General features: G+C 41.6%; 1 protein-coding gene and 2 non-coding genes across 4 annotated transcripts in view; all 3 read right to left on the bottom strand.

The window, feature by feature from the left end:
* Positions 1–9,131, bottom strand: part of tex14 (testis expressed 14, intercellular bridge forming factor) — a 67,136-nt gene extending 58,005 nt beyond the window's left edge. For both annotated transcript variants that reach the window (XM_069910457.1, XM_069910456.1), the window contains exons 1-2: positions 8,996–9,131; positions 7,898–8,034 (exon numbers count right to left, since the gene is read on the bottom strand). In XM_069910457.1, coding sequence (XP_069766558.1) covers positions 7,898–8,033 — 136 coding nt within the window. In that variant the 5' untranslated portion in view covers position 8,034; positions 8,996–9,131. The remainder of the gene's footprint in view (positions 1–7,897; positions 8,035–8,995) is intronic.
* Positions 555–626, bottom strand: trnah-gug (transfer RNA histidin (anticodon GUG)). The gene has a single exon. It is a non-coding gene; the product is annotated as a tRNA-His (tRNA).
* trnah-gug (transfer RNA histidin (anticodon GUG)) lies at positions 2,457–2,528 on the bottom strand. The gene has a single exon. It is a non-coding gene; the product is annotated as a tRNA-His (tRNA).
* Positions 9,132–16,159: the final 7,028 nt, after the last annotated feature.

Here is a 16,159-nt window from a genome sequence, read left to right on the forward strand (position 1 = left end):
ACTGAATAACGCTCTTGTTCTCCCTGAGCGCTCATTGATTGCCAGGACTTGCTTTCAATATTTTACAATTAATCCGTTTTCTAACCTCCCACGATTGGTCCCAGCCCCTGAATCAACGCGTGTTTTAAAAAAAGATCTTATCCCAATTATGTCAAATGTTTTCATGAATGAATATTTCCGGGTCTGTACTAAATAAACTTGGATAATTATCGGAATGGCAGGTAAGGAGGTCTCTGGCAACGAACTGAAATGCTTTTCAAAAGTGCAGAGCGATCGGTCACGGCAAACAGCGATAAAATCACGTTAAATATTGGTCCACTAATTGTATAAGAAAAAGAAGAGAAGTTTCAAGTCAAAAAAAGTGGAACTGTTAGCTTTTGTTTTAAAAAATGCAGCTGGGGCCATCTGACAAAGGGAAGGTGTGCATATTGTAAATGGAAGTTTATTTTGGGTCCCTTTCTCATGTTTCCACGGTATATTTTTATGTTGAGGTTTAAAAATTGGGGAAGAAGTAAAAACAGCGATCCCATTGCCGTGCCATTGCTTCGCCGCAATGCCGTGACTCGGATTCGAACCGAGGTTGCTGCGGCCACAACGCAGAGTACTAACCACTATACGATCACGGCGAGCTACATGGGAACGATGCTGAACGGCTGAAAACTCCTCTCCAGTGTAGTCACAGGCCTGTTTGTACACAATGATGTCAGGGCCATTGCCTCTCCAGCCATCACGAACGTGCAAATTTCATACTGCGATGGCATTCAAGCTGTCAAGGGCTTCGCGAATTATTCTCCTGATCCGGCCTGAAACGTCGGTAATGTATCTTTTTCTTTGCTACATAAAAAGTGCACGGTTTGACCTGCTGGACTTCCCGAATGGTGCACCCTGAGTCCTTCTCACAGGATGGTGGCCACTCCACTCGTCAACCTGTCTGTCCACCTTTGCATCTCAGATGGACCTCTCATTCTTTGCACACATCACATTTCTCGGAATGAAACGTCATCTGCCAGGGCTATTTCCATTCCATCAGCCTGCAAGCTCTCACTATCCTCTATAAACCATATCCAGCACAGAACAGGCCAGTTTGGCCCTACTGGTCCATGCTGGAACAAATCCCCACCCTCCTAGTCCCACTGACCAGCACCTGATCCATACCCATTTAACCATATCCAGCACAGAAACAGGCCAGTTTGGCCCTACTGGTCCATGCTGGAACAAATCCCCACCCTCCTAGTCACACTGACCAGCACCTGGTCCATACCCTTCCAATCCTCTCCCCTTGTTGCACTTCACGTCTTGAAACGTCCACAAATTTGGAAACAGTGGCTTGCATTCCAAAATGATTAATGTCGATTTGTAAAAGAAAATAGTAATGGCCCTGACACCAAATCTGCGTTTCTCCATCATCCAGTCTTGAGCAAAGAAAATCTATCGCAGCCCTCGGCCGTCAGGTGGACAATTTTGCAGCCATACGACCAATGCCCCTTTTACGCTACGTTCTTCAACTGTTTTCTGGCACCTTTCTATTTCAAGTCCACTTGCACCACATCGAAGATGACCATCATCAACTCTCTGTTCCTTCACCACAAAATTCTATCACGTTAGTTCAACAAATTCGCCCTGAATGTCTGCCTTGCTTAATCCATTTTCCTCCAGGTATCCTGTCCAGCCACAACGTGTCTGAAGCCTTTCCCATCATCGAGCTCCACCACTGAAATAGCATATTATAATTCAAGAAAAGTAGCACAGGATCATGGCCCCCTCGGTGGATTTTAAAAGAGCATGAGCTTAAAGAGAGCATGGGAAATGGAACTCGGCGAACCAAATGCTTAAACATTGGGATTTCCAAACAAAAGGACAGTAGGTGATCGGAATTTTACTGGATTAAGGGGTTTTCGGGAAACTGTATTGGGAAAGTGCTGGAAAGTTACTGAGGTAAAAATCAGCCATGATCTTGACGGCTAGCCAAAAGGACCAGATGACTGACTTCTGCTCCTAATTTTTATGCTCATCCAAGTTTCAATAATTCCTCAAAACAAGGTCCTTTAAACATTAGTATCAAACTAATACCTGCATTTGTTGGGTTAAAATAAAAACACAATGCTGGCTGGAGAAACTCAGCAGATCATATGGTGTACTTTTGGAGCAAAGATACAGATCCAGAAGCAACGTTTTGGGCTTGAGATTCTGTAGAAGTCGAAAGTACTGTAACAAACATGCTGGAGAAACTCGCAGGAAAAAAACTGCAGGACAAAATTAAGTCCTTGGCCAAAGTGAGTTAGTTTGCAGTGTTTTAAACTTTGACCGTGCTTATTTATAGACAGGGACTACTCCACCATGAGAAGAACAAATTAATATTGTTCAATTTGACCCTCTTCATGCAACAAAATAATGTTGGTAATAATGAAGGGGGGGAAAAAGATGAAGCCCATTGCCGTGCCATTGCTTAGCCGCAATGCCGTGACTCGGATTCGAACCGAGGTTGCTGCGGCCACAACGCAGAGTACTAACCACTATACGATCACGGCGAGCTACATAGGCGCTGACGAACGAGGCTTAAAATCGAGCTGAAGTGGAGTGGGATCCGTGTGAATGCTGTCAAGATGGGCGCAGCGGACGGATTGCCCATGGTCACACCGCGCCGAGTAACCGCGCGAAAGCCCGAACACACAGAAATGCTGGAGGAACTCCAGACAGGGTCAAGAGGTCTCACCTACGTCTCGGGCCCGAGAGTGAAAGTTAGTCGCTCTGCTCCCTGGTGGCAGCACATCCAACGAGAAAAGAAAGTGACCCATTTCCCAGAAGATCATTGGGAGCAGTATTCAGTTTCTGTAAAATCCTAAATATGCTGAGGGATGGATCTTTACTTGATTAAAAGACCTTTTTAATCAAATTTCTATTGATTTTCTTCTTGCTTTGTATGGTTTCGCATATTTTGTCCATGCAAAAAAAGTTTTCCCCTTTGGCTCCTCACTGCAGCCCCCCCCCCCCCTCCCACTGCACTCATCTGGATCGTGAGGCTGCGGTGCTCCTTCGCTTTTGCATTGGTGGTGGAGTCTGTGTTTCATTCGTATCGCGAGGAATTTTTAAAAAACACAACTCGTTTTCTCCTTGACGTAACAGGATGACCCGCTCCCTGGTTTTCTTTCAGCTTGGGGTGCCTGTCCCTATGCATTTTGCTTGTTATCCTGCCAATGGGAATGGCTGGTGAGCAGGCAAAGCTTGCTTCATGGGGAGAAAAAAAAGCTTGATTCAGTGACCACTCATTGTCGCCGTCCGTCTCCTTCCATCGCATTCGCGTTTCTTGCGCACATTACCCCACCCAGCAACATGGGACCTTTTGAGGGGCATGGCTTTTTGCAACTTATGGTGAAGGAAACATCCAAAAACAATGTTCACTTCATCTTCGATAATGCACGTTAAAGATGTATCAAACAGAACAATACTAGTTATTCTACACCAGACTAAATGAGGAATGAAATAAATGACCCCATTCTGATTTATAACGAAGTGCTTTACCAGATCGCTTACTACAAGTCACACTAACAAGACAGATGATTTTGCTCCACTTGGTTTAAAGAGAACGTACTTGAACATTTGTTACAATGTTTGACTACATTCTGCTGTGGAGTGCAAGAAATGAGAATAAAATTCAATGTTGCAATAAAAGCTAGAAATGAATTAATTTATTTGTAAAATGGAAATATGACTCCAGTAACAACAATCTAAAACTATATTCATAGGATTCGACAGAGATTTGATAAAAAATCGATTAAGTGAGTGAAATGGTATCCTAATATAGGTTTTAGTGATTGGAGGATTTTGCATAGTCTGGTTCAGTCCTGGGAGTTTTTGTTGATTATGAATAAATGTTTTGGACTCAAGTATAGATGCAATAATTAACAGGTTTACTGATGATACCAAAATTGGTGGTGTGTGGACAGTGAGGAATAGAGTTCAAATTTGCAAGGTAAGAGTGATGGCCTTGTTAGTGGGAACAAATTTGGCAAACAGAAAGCATGATAAGTTCCTTCAACAAAGCTCAGCTACAAACGATTATGTTTATTAAATGATTCAAGAGACATGAACCAATTTTTATGAACATTATTTTATGTACCAGTATTTTGGATTGTCAAAGAGTCAGAGTTCTACAGCAAAGAAATAGGCTCATATTGACCATAATGCCTGTCTACTCTAATTCTATTTGCCTACATTGTGCCTGTATTCCTCGACTCCTTTCCAAGGACCTGTCCTGTGTTTTAAACTTTGTAATTGTATCTGCTTCCACCATTTCTTCTCAGACCTCATTCCATATAAACACTACCCTCTATGAGGAAAAATCTATCCCTCAACGTTTCTTTAAATTTCTACCCTCGCACCTTGTACCCTCCAGTTTTACTCTGCCACCCTATGAAAAAGACACAGTATCTACCCTATCTATGTCCCACAAAATTTTATAAACTTCCATAGTTCACCCCTCAGCTCCCAGATCTTATCCAATTTCTCCTTATAAGTCATGCCCTCCATTCCAGACAACTTCCCAATGAATCCCTTCTTCATTTCTTCCCAATACTATCACTTCCTTCCTGAATTGTGGCGACCAGATCTGTAAACAACACTCCAAATTCAGCCTAATGTTTTGTACAGATGCAACATGAATGCCTCCTTCATTCCCTATTCATGTGTATCATGATTTTCATGGGGGTATGACTCACCCAAGGTCCCTTGTTCATTACTCTGCCATTTACTGTATGTCCTGTTAGTATTTATTGTGCCAAAACTTGTCTGGATTAAATCCCATCTCCCATTGCTCCTCCCAACTGAGCCAACTACATATGATAAGTAACAAAGGGTCCTACCATCATTCCCCGCAGTCACCATTTGTTATACATTATAACTCTGATTATCCACAATCAGATTCTCCAAAATCCTTTAATTATCTGAATTTTTTTCCGAGCCCAACTGACCAGTGACATCGGGTTCCCGGCACTGGCAGCAGAGGACCTCAGGCTCCCGGCACGAGCAGAGCCTCGGTGGGGACACGTCGGTGATCAGGGGTGACCAGCATTTTTTTTGGGTGAGAATTAAACATTAGTTTAATGATTAAAAAGCCTTACCTTGTTGTTTGTTGTTGTTTAAACACTGTTACAAGTGATTTGCTGTTGCTACTGGGCTGTTTTTAAAAAAATGACCTGTTCTCCAAAAAAACGGTTTATCCGAAATGGGCCTGCCCCGACCAGTTTGGATAATCGGAGTTGTACGGTATATTCCCAGTAAGAAAGGCAGCTTTTTAATATTACCCTCTGGCTCCCAACACTAAGTCAGTTTGCCAACACAGGTAGTCCTCAACTTATGACCATATTTTTTTAATATATAAAATTTACATGGTTTATGTTGTATTTCACAAAATATCAAACTATAACAGGGATACAGGACATGTAAGAGCCAAAATATGCATACTTACCCTGTTAGTTGGCGTTCCAGGGTGCTGGGGCTGGGGTCCTGGGACATGTTGATTCCTGTGCAAATGCGCAAATCTTCGGTAGGCGCATGTATGGGGGGTTGCATATTGGAGTTCGGTTAAGGATGGAATTTCAATATCGTCAGGGTACTTAACTCTCGCACATGCGCCGAACTGCAATATGCAAACCCATCGAATACCTGCACATGTGCCAAATGAAGACTAGTGCATCTGCACAGGAATCAAGATGGTTGCGCCCAGCCCCGAGACCCCAGAACACCAACTAACATGGACCAGAATGTGGAAAATTCACCAAGGTTGATCAACAAATTCAAGAAGCTTTAAGTTATTGTCAAATGTATGCTGAAAAATAGATTTAATTTAAAAAGTTTGCTTTAAGACTTCGGTACTCTACCCGTGCAGGCACGATTCCGACTTGCACCCATTCTGAGATACAACCGAATCTTCAGTCCCAATTACGATCATAAGTTGGGGAACTACCTATATACCTTGAATCCTATGTGCCTTATGTGTGGGTCTTGCCAAAATTCATGTAAACCATGTCGCCACCCTGCCTGTAATAATTTTCTTAATCACCTCCTTAAAAAAACTAAATCAGATTTGCAAGATAAGTTAAGGTAACTTTCAAAGTTTATGCATGCACTCCACTATCTGTCCCAAATGAACTAGTTCTTTCACACTGTAGCTGCAACAGTTGCTCCCAACCTCCACAATTTAACACCTTGCAAAAGCCACAATAAGATTCTCAATTTTGAATTTTAAATTTTCTCTGCCCTGTCTCTCCTTAATTTATGTAAATCTTCTCCTCAGCTATTAATATTTATGCAGCAATTTTAATGATGTGAAAGAAATGTTACCAAGAAACTGTGCAAAGTGTTGGCAAACAAAATTGAACATCAAACCACAAAAGGGGATAAACAACTGCACGGACAAAGAGGAAGAGATTAAGGAGCATTTCAAAGGAGGAAAGAAAGAGGTGAAGCTTAAGGGATGGGATTTTGAAGTTTGGTATTTAGGCAGAAGAAAGCACAGCAGTCAATTATGTTTTTTACGCAGCAGCTGCGTTCCTGGAAATTATTCCCATTTTCCCAGGACGCATGCTGTGTTAAAAGCTCGGAACCGGAATGAGGGTGCCATTCCAGTTCCAACTTTTTTTCACTTAGACCCCTTGTCATTTTCCTGGAACGCCAGCACTGCACCAACTTGGCTCATGAATACCATATCCCTCCTCTTTATATACCACAATGCTGGTATGCTATGTAAAATCGCAGACAGAAACGGAGATTTGCAGTTTTGGTCATTCCTGTGTGAGCTACCAATGCCAGGATGTCAAACACTCTTCATAATGGTAAAATCCCGCAAAGTCTGTGTGGCTTATCAAGAAGCCATAAGTGGAAAGTGCAGATATCTTTCTGGGTTTTAGGGATAGAGAATATAAAAATCTCAAATTGTTACAAAATGGGAGGACACAATTCAATCAGTTGAATCATACCGGCTCTATACATTTCATATATTATTCTCCATGCCCTCTTGCTCTTACCCTGCAAATTCTCACATTTTCAAAACTTATCCAGCTGCCTTTTGAACACAATGACTAAATTTGTCTCCACTCTTACTCCTGGCACACATTTTTCCTCAAATCAAGAGAATTTGAGAGAGGGAGGGTGCAATATAGAGCAATATAAAAACAAGATTGAGAATTTTTAAATTAAAGCATTGTTTAAAATTAGAACCTTAGATCAGTAGAACTACAAAAGGACTCTGTGGGAGTTTGGATGCAGGCAACAGTTTCTATCTTTTACCAACAGAGATCCAGAATTACTTTCACTTCCCAAATCTTCTAGAAATGCATAAAATTATAAAAGGCATAGATAAAATAGAGGTCAGTAAATTGCTTGCATTGGTGGGGAAGACAAGAACTAGGGGACATAGCCTCAGTAGTAGATTTAGGAAAGGGATGAGGAGGAACTGCTTTCCCATAGAGTGGTGAATCTGTAGAATTCGCTGCCCATTGAAACAGTGGAGGCGACCTTAGTAAATATATGTAAGACAAGGTTGGATTCATTTTTACATAGTAAGAGAATTAAGGAATATGGGGAAAAGGCAGGAAGGCCTCCATCGGAACAGCCAAGATCACATTGAATGGCGAGCAGGTTTGACGAGCCGGTTGGCTGACTCCTGCATTATTTCTTATGTTCCAAAATAAACCACAGATCAAATTGTATATTTCTGTGGTATAGTATTTTATGATTGTCTTATTTTATCATCATGTTAATTCAGAACATTTAGCTATGAGGATATACAGACATAGAGACAACTTTTTTTGAAGCCTATGTCTTTCTTAATTAAAAAAAAATCAATGCATATATACCAGAACCTAATCTAATATAAAATCCTCAAATGCAAGAATCCCACCTTTCTTCAGAATTTTTTTCACCTTCGTGTGGCTGCCTTCTCTCACAAACTGATGTAATTGTGACCCTGAGGCATTAGCCTTTACTGTTCCAAGTAGTACAGGGCAGGGCACAGGGATTGGTACCAGATGTGACATCCTGAAACAAACAAAATGTAAAATAAGACAATATAAAATTAATATTAAACCTTTGATTGACAAGTAAAATTCATATAAGATTAAAAAGAAAATGTTGAAAAGCAAATCTTGCAATCCTGTAAACCTGAAATCAAAATATTAAGCTTGAATTATAGCAAGTCATGAAATATCTGTGGAGGCTAATTATTTTTCATCAGAACTGAAAATTTAACTGACAAATGTGAGATGTTGCATTTTGTTAAGTCAAATCAGAGCAGGTCTTAGACGTCAATGGTAGAACCCTGGGGATTACTGTAGAACAGAGAGAGCTAGGGGTACAGGTGCATATAGTTCTTTCAAAGTTGCAACTCGTGGATAAGGCAGTAAGGAAGGCATTGGCATGCCGGCCTTCACTGAGTGGGGCAGTGAACTGGGATTTCATGATTCAGTTGTACAGGGCATTGATGAGACTACAGTGCTGTGTGCATTTCTGGTCACCCAGCTATAGGATGGACATCAATAAATTGGAAGGAGTGAAGAGGAGATTCAACAGTATTTTGCTGGGACTGAAAGGGTTGAGTTATCGGGACAGGTTGGACACACAGAGTTTTTATTCTCAAAGCAAAGGAGGTCAAGGGGTGGTCTTACTGAAATTATTGCCCATCCAGACATGGTTTTATTGACCTTAGATCCCAGAAAGAGGATCAATGGCCCTATCTCAGAAAGAGCAAGTAGTCTGAGTTTTACTGTCCCCTATAGCCAGTCCTGCACAGGAGAACTGTTACGAGGTTAATTGCCAAACCAGATCCTGGAAAGGCTCCCACTTTTATTGCAATTTTAATTGCTCTCCATCCCCCATGGGCTTCGCCGCCATTTTGGGCCCCTCCTCGTTGGTTCCAATCGTTGCTTTAACATTGTGAAGTCCAGGTTTATGGAGACACAGGATGTTATACCAGTGCTCATTTTTATATGATTTATTTTACCTTTTCCAAGCGCCCTTCTACAGGATACTGTTTTAAGATCAACACATGTCTAACAACCGCCCGGACAACGACTCCATCGCGAGGAGCCGAAACCACGTGCCTTGCCGGGTCTGGACGCAACCACGCCTGCGCTAACCTGCCCCCTCCTGAACGCAACTGCGCATGCGCCAACCTACCCCTCCTGAACGCGCTCAGCCAGCTGCCTGGACGCCACTGCGCATGCGCCAACCCGCCTGTTTTCTACCCCACCTTTCCAGACGACTGGGGCCGAATTGGATGGTGTGAAACTGGACTAGTTCAGAACAAATCTTTAGTGTGTTGACTTCTGGAAGGAATTCGGTGAGATGCTCTGGCTCAGCCGAAACCCTCTTATTTAGTATTTTTACGAGTAGATTAAGTGTGTAATAGATTAATATTAGCAGAGGCACACCTCAAGGATGTGTGCTTAGCTCACTCTACTACACCCATGACTGTGTGGCCAGGAACCATTCCAATGCTATCTACAAATTTGCAGATGACACCAAGGTTGTTGGAAGAATCACAAAGAGCAATGAGGAAGTCTACTGGAGGGAGAGAGATCAGCTCGTTGAGTCACACCAACAACGTTCTTCGTGGACTTCGGGAGGATGTCAGGAGAACATGAAATAGTTCCCGTTGAGGGCTCAGTAGTGGAGAGAGTAAAGAACTTCAAATTCCTGGGTGTCACATCTCTGAGAATCTGTTCTGAAACCTCACTGTCGATGCAATCATGAAGAAGGCTATAAGCCTGTAAGGGATGCTGGAATGAGAGGAGTCAAGCAAGTGCTCATTAGAAATGGAGTATTATGGGTTAAATCAGGGAGGAAGGGTTATAAAAGTATAATAAAATAAGGATCTTCAAAACAGGATAGCAAGTAGATAGCTTTAGCAAGTCTTGGGGATTGATTAATGAGTAAAGAACAAAGACATGACATTTCCTGGCTAACAAGTTTGCAGGAAGGCACATAAACTGATAAGAAGTTAGAATCCACGTGGGCAGAATTACCTAATGCTAAACCAATCCAGGAGGCAGAAGAATGTTAGGGGGAAGGTATCTCTGTACTGAAATGAAATGTATAAAAGTTGGGTTAGCCTCAGTATCTATGTGTATTCCCAGGGTAAGGGGAAGCACCCAACTTTGCATTGTTGTAATAGTATAAAAGTTCTTTGTTCTCAATTTTTCTCTTGAGCAAATTCCGTGAAGGTACTTCTGCTTCTCACAAGCCCTTTCAAGCAAGGAAAATGCCCGACTGTAAAGGCGGACCTTACGCCGAAAAACTTATTTTTCTGAATGTGCCATGACCAACCCTTCCTGGGGAAGAATAATCAGTGGAGTGCTGCGCTTCACCGCCTGACTTGAATTTAGCTGCAGGCTGATGACGCCGTCAGCCTGCGACCCATCTCCACACTCGCCTCTCTCCTTCCATGACCCCCTCAAGACAGGGGCAGCGGATGGAGCCATCAGGCAGCGGAGGCTGGTGGGAGCTGTCAGGGCATCGGGGGCCAGTGGAAGTCATGAGGGGGCGGCCGATGCAGGTTGTGACAGCCTCAATGGGCTGCTTCGACTTTCGGGGCCGCTCTCTTGCGGCTCAAAATGTGGCAGAGCAATGACTGTCATTGCTCTTCTGTGTATTTATGACGGGTAGTGCTACAACACCAGTTGCCCTGCCTCCATCGGATCAGGAGGGCACTCTGAGGTGCTGCTCAATATGAATGCAGCACGGGGGCAGCCTTTTTGGGCAGCTCTATGAAAAGTAAGTTTTAAGTTTTCCCGCTGTGCTTGTAGCCGGCCTCAGGCAGAGGTCTGGCATGAAGTGGACTTATACTTTGTTAGGTGTTTAAGGAGATTTGGTATGTTGTTTTAGGCTCTCTAAAACTTCTACAGGTTGACCGTAGAGAGCATTGTGTCTGTTTGCATCACTGTCTGGTATGGAGGGGCCAATGCTCAGGATAAGAAAAAAAACTCCAGAGGGTTGTTAACTTGGCCTGCAATATCACGACACCAGACTTCACTCCATCGAGGATATCCACAAGATATAATGTCAGATGAAAGCAGCCTCCATCCTCAAGGAAAAAGGTACAGGAGTCTGAAGAAGAGCATTCAGTGGCACAAGGACAGGTTCTTCCCCCCTGCCATCAGATTCCTGAATGAACAATGAACCACAGATAATGCCTTACTTTGACTTTTCATGCGCTATTTTCATTTATTTTTGTAACATGGTTTATATGAGCGTTTGCACTGTGAAGCTGCCGCAAAACAACATATTTCATGACTTGTTCATGACAATGAATTCTGATTCTGAGTAGTATTCTAGGGTATAGTCTGCACCTGATTAATCTGACTTGTGCCTCGCGTGTTGGTAAAGGGAAGAACATTGAAGAGGTTGCTGTGAATATGAGAATTTATGGACTGGAGGTGTGGATGTATATAAGATTGCTGTCTTCTTTTTTTTTCTTTGGCTTGGCTTCGCGGACGAAGATTTATGGAGGGGGTAAAAAGACCACGTCAGCTGCAGGCTCGTTTGTGGCTGACAAGTCCGATGCGGGACAGGCAGACACGGTTGCAGCGGTTGCAGGGGAAAATTGGTTGGTTGGGGTTGGGTGTTGGGTTTTTCCTCTTTTGCCTTTTGTCAGTGAGGTGGGCTCTGCGGTCTTCTTCAAAGGAGGTTGCTGCCCGCCAAACTGTGAGGCGCCAAGATGCACGGTTTGAGGCGTTATCAGCCCACTGGCGGTGGTCAATGTGGCAGGCACCAAGAGATTTCTTTAGGCAGTCCTTGTACCTTTTCTTTGGTGCACCTCTGTCACGGTGGCCAGTGGAGAGCTCGCCATATAACACGATCTTGGGAAGGCGATGGTCCTCCATTCTGGAGACGTGACCCATCCAGCGCAGCTGGATCTTCAGCAGCGTGGACTCGATGCTGTCGACCTCTGCCATCTCAAGTACTTCGACGTTAGGGATGAAAGCGCTCCAATGGATGTTGAGGATGGAGCGGAGACAACGCTGGTGGAAGCGTTCTAGGAGCCGTAGGTGGTGCCGGTAGAGGACCCATGATTCGGAGCCGAACAGGAGTGTGGGTATGACAACGGCTCTGTATACGCTTATCTTTGTGAGGTTTTTCAGTTGGTTGTTTTTCCAGACTCTTTTGTGTAGTCTTCCAAAGGCGCTATTTGCCTTGGCGAGTCTGTTGTCTATCTCATTGTCGATCCTTGCATCTGATGAAATGGTGCAGCCGAGATAGGCTGTAGCATTAGTGTTAATGGTCAGTATGGATTCTGGCCTGAAGGGCCTTGTACTGTATCTAATTTTTAAAGTAGTGGTTCTTAATGCTCTTTCATTCACAAATATTGTTAAACATTCGTTTTCTTACCGTGAATGGCCATGATCTAAAAATCATATGCTGATAGATGTGTTACAACGGAGTATATCCACTGAAAAGGTCTCGGTTTCCTTCCACCACTGGACACTAATGATTTAAAATGCATGAAACCCCATTAACTATTTGATCAAGGACTGAATATAAATGATAACTGATGTATTAACACCTTCCCATTGCACCAGCCTGCTTATTATCTAATTATCATTATCTTCTTCACAGTTCATAATTCTGATGACCTTTGATTCTTTCACAAGTTCAGAGACTGTGGCTTGCACTCCCAACTCTAAATCGTTTTATGATGTAAAAAAAAAATAGCCCTAACACCAATAATTAGGTTATGCCACTTCCTCCAGTCCAAGGGACAACCATTCACAATCTTCCATTGACTTTATCAGGGAAACTGACCAGTTCCTTTGTTATTTCAAAAGCCATTCGGGTTGCTTCACTCTTGCCACCGTGTCACCCCCAGAGAGAGAGGACATTCCATTGAAAACTCATTGAAATGTACAACATTCTCACAGGCTTTTGTTAATTTTTTTTATTTTTCACACCATAAACCACATTAACCATGATACATACTTTTTCCTTTTCAAATATATACAGTGCCATTTTCTTCCCCCCCCCTCCTCTCATCCCGCCCTCCCCACCTCCCCCCTCCCGTCCATTTAAAGTACAAAATCTAGGATACATTAAACCAGTCAAACAATGTTGTCATTCAATAAAAATAAACAAGAAATTCCACTGAGTCAATTCTTTTCATTTCCTTCTCCTTTCGTTAATTTAGGTAGTGAATGTCCCCGGTAGGTTTTCGCTATTGTGTTTCATGTAAGGCTCCCATATTTGTTCAAATATTTCAATATTATTTCTTAAACTATATGTTATTTTTTCTAATGGAATACATTTATTCATTTCTATATACCATTGTTGTATTTTCAAATTATCTTCCGATTTCCAGGTTGACATAATACATTTTTTTGCTACGGCTAGAGCTATCTTAACAAATCTTTTTTGTGCACCATCCAAATCAATTCCAAATTCTTTGTTTTTTATGTTACTTAGGAGGAAGATCTCTGGATTCTTTGGTATATTGTTTTCTGTAATTTTATTTAATATTTGGTTTAGATCTTCCCAAAATTTTTCTACTTTCTCACATGTCCAGATTGCATGAATTGTTGTTCCCATTTCTTTTTTACATCGAAAACATCTATCAGATACTGTTGGGTCCCATTTATTTAACTTTTGAGGTGTAATGTATAGCCTGTGTATCCAGTTATATTGTATCATACGTAACCTCGTATTTATTGTATTTCTCATCGTTCCAGAACATAACTTCTCCCATGTTTCCTTCTTTATCTTTATATTTAAATCTTGTTCACATTTTTGTTTAGTTTTACCATTTGTTTCCTCATTCTCCTTTTCTTGCAGTTTAATATACATATTTGTTATAAATCTTTTGTTTATGATTGTATCTGTAATCACATATTCAAAGTTACTTCCCTCTGGTAAACTCAGACTGCTTCCTAATTTGTCCTTCAAGTAGGATCTCAGTTGGTAATAAGCCAGCATTGTATCTTGAGTTATATTGTATTTATCTTTCATTTGTTCAAAGGATAATAATCTATTTCCTGAAAAACAATTTTCTATTCTTTTGATCCCTTTTTTCTCCCATTCTCTAAAGGAAAGGTTATCTATTGTAAAAGGGAGTAACTGATTTTGCGTCAGTATTAGTTTTGGTAATTGATAATTTGTTTTATTTCTTTCTACATGAACCTTCTTCCAAATATTGAGTAGATGATGTAATACTGGAGAACTTCTATGTTGTACCAATTTTTCATCCCATTTATATAATATGTGTTCAGGTATCTTTTCCCCTATTTTATCTAATTCTAATCTAGTCCAATCTGGCTTTTCCCTTGTTTGATAAAAATCTGATAGGTATCTTAATTGTGCGGCTCTATAATAATTTTTAAAGTTTGGCAGTTGTAAGCCTCCTTGTTTATACCATTCTGTTAATTTATCTAGTGCTATCCTCAGTTTCCCCCCTTTCCATAAAAATTTCCTTATTATTTTCTTTAACTCCTTGAAGAATTTCTCCATCAAGTGTATTGGCAATGCCTGAAATAGGTATAATATCCTTGGAAAAATGTTCATTTTAATACAGTTTGTCCTTCCTATCAGTGTTAGTGGTAATGCTCTAATTCGTCCTGTAATTTTTTTCATTAGTGGATAATAATTGAGTTTATATAATTGGCCGAGATTTTTATTAATTTGTATACCTAGGTATCTTATTGCTTGCATTTGCCATCTGAATGGTGATTCCTTCTTAAATTTTGAGAAATCCGCATTATTCATAGGCATTGCTTCACTTTTATTTACGTTAATCTTGTAACCCGACACTTCTCCATATTCCTTCAATTTCTTATATAATTCTTTTATTGATAGTTCTGGTTCTGTTAAGTATACTATAACATCATCCTCAAATAAACTGATTTTATATTCCTTGTCTTTTATTTTTATCCCTTTTATATTATTTTCTGTCCTTATAAATTCTGCTAGTGGTTCTATAGCTTCCTTCCTTTGGCTTGGCTTCGCGGACGAAGATTTATGGAGGGGGTAAAAGTCCACGTCAGCTGCAGGCTCGTTTGTGGCTGACAAGTCCGATGCGGGACAGGCAGACACGGTTGCAGCGGCTGCAGGGGAAAATTGGTTGGTTGGGGTTGGGTGTTGGGTTTTTCCTCCTTTGCCTTTTGTCAGTGAGGTGGGCTCTACGGTCTTCTTCAAAGGAGGTTGCTGCCCGCCAAACTGTGAGGCGCCAAGATGCACGGTTTGAGGCGATATCAGCCCACTGGCGGTGGTCAATGTGGCAGGCACCAAGAGATTTCTTTAGGCAGTCCTTGTACCTTTTCTTTGGTGCACCTCTGTCACGGTGGCCAGTGGAGAGCTCGCCATATAACACGATCTTGGGAAGGCGATGGTCCTCCATTCTGGAGACATGACCCATCCAGCACAGCTGGATCTTCAGCAGCGTGGACTCGATGCTGTCGACCTCTGCCATCTCGAGTACTTCGACGTTAGGGATGAAAGCGCTCCAATGGATGTTGAGGATGGAGCAGAGACAACGCTGGTGGAAGCGTTCTAGGAGCCGTAGGTGATGCCGGTAGAGGACCCATGATTCGGAGCCGAACAGGAGTGTGGGTATGACAATGCGAACAATAAAGGTGATAGTGGGCATCCCTGCCGTGTTGACCTGCTTAAGTTAAATTGCTTTGATGTATATCCATTTACTGTCACTTTTGCAAATGGTCCCTTATATAATGCTTTAATCCAATTAATATACTTCTCTGGTAAACTGAATTTTTGCAATACTTTGAATAAATAATTCCATTCTACTCTGTCAAAGGCTTTCTCTGCGTCTAAAGCAACTGCTACTGTTGGCGCTTTACTCCCTTCTACTGCATGAATTAAGTTAATAAATTTACAAATATTGTCTGTTGTGCGTCTTTTTTTAATAAATCCAGTTTGGTCTAGATTTACCATTTTCGGTACATTCTCTACTAATCTGTTTGCTAATAGTTTAGCTATTATCTTATAATCTGTGTTAAGTAAAGATATTGGTCTATATGACGCTGGTGCGAGTGGATCTTTCCCTTGCTTTATTATTACTGTAATTATTGCTGTTTTACATGAATCTGGTAAGCTTTGTGTTTTATCAATCTGGTTGATTATTTCCAGGAGGGGAGGAATTAATAAATCTTTAAATGTTTTATAG

The sequence above is a fragment of the Narcine bancroftii genome, chromosome 14, assembly GCF_036971445.1.
Source record: "Narcine bancroftii isolate sNarBan1 chromosome 14, sNarBan1.hap1, whole genome shotgun sequence".
Classification (NCBI taxonomy): Eukaryota; Metazoa; Chordata; class Chondrichthyes; order Torpediniformes; family Narcinidae; genus Narcine; species Narcine bancroftii.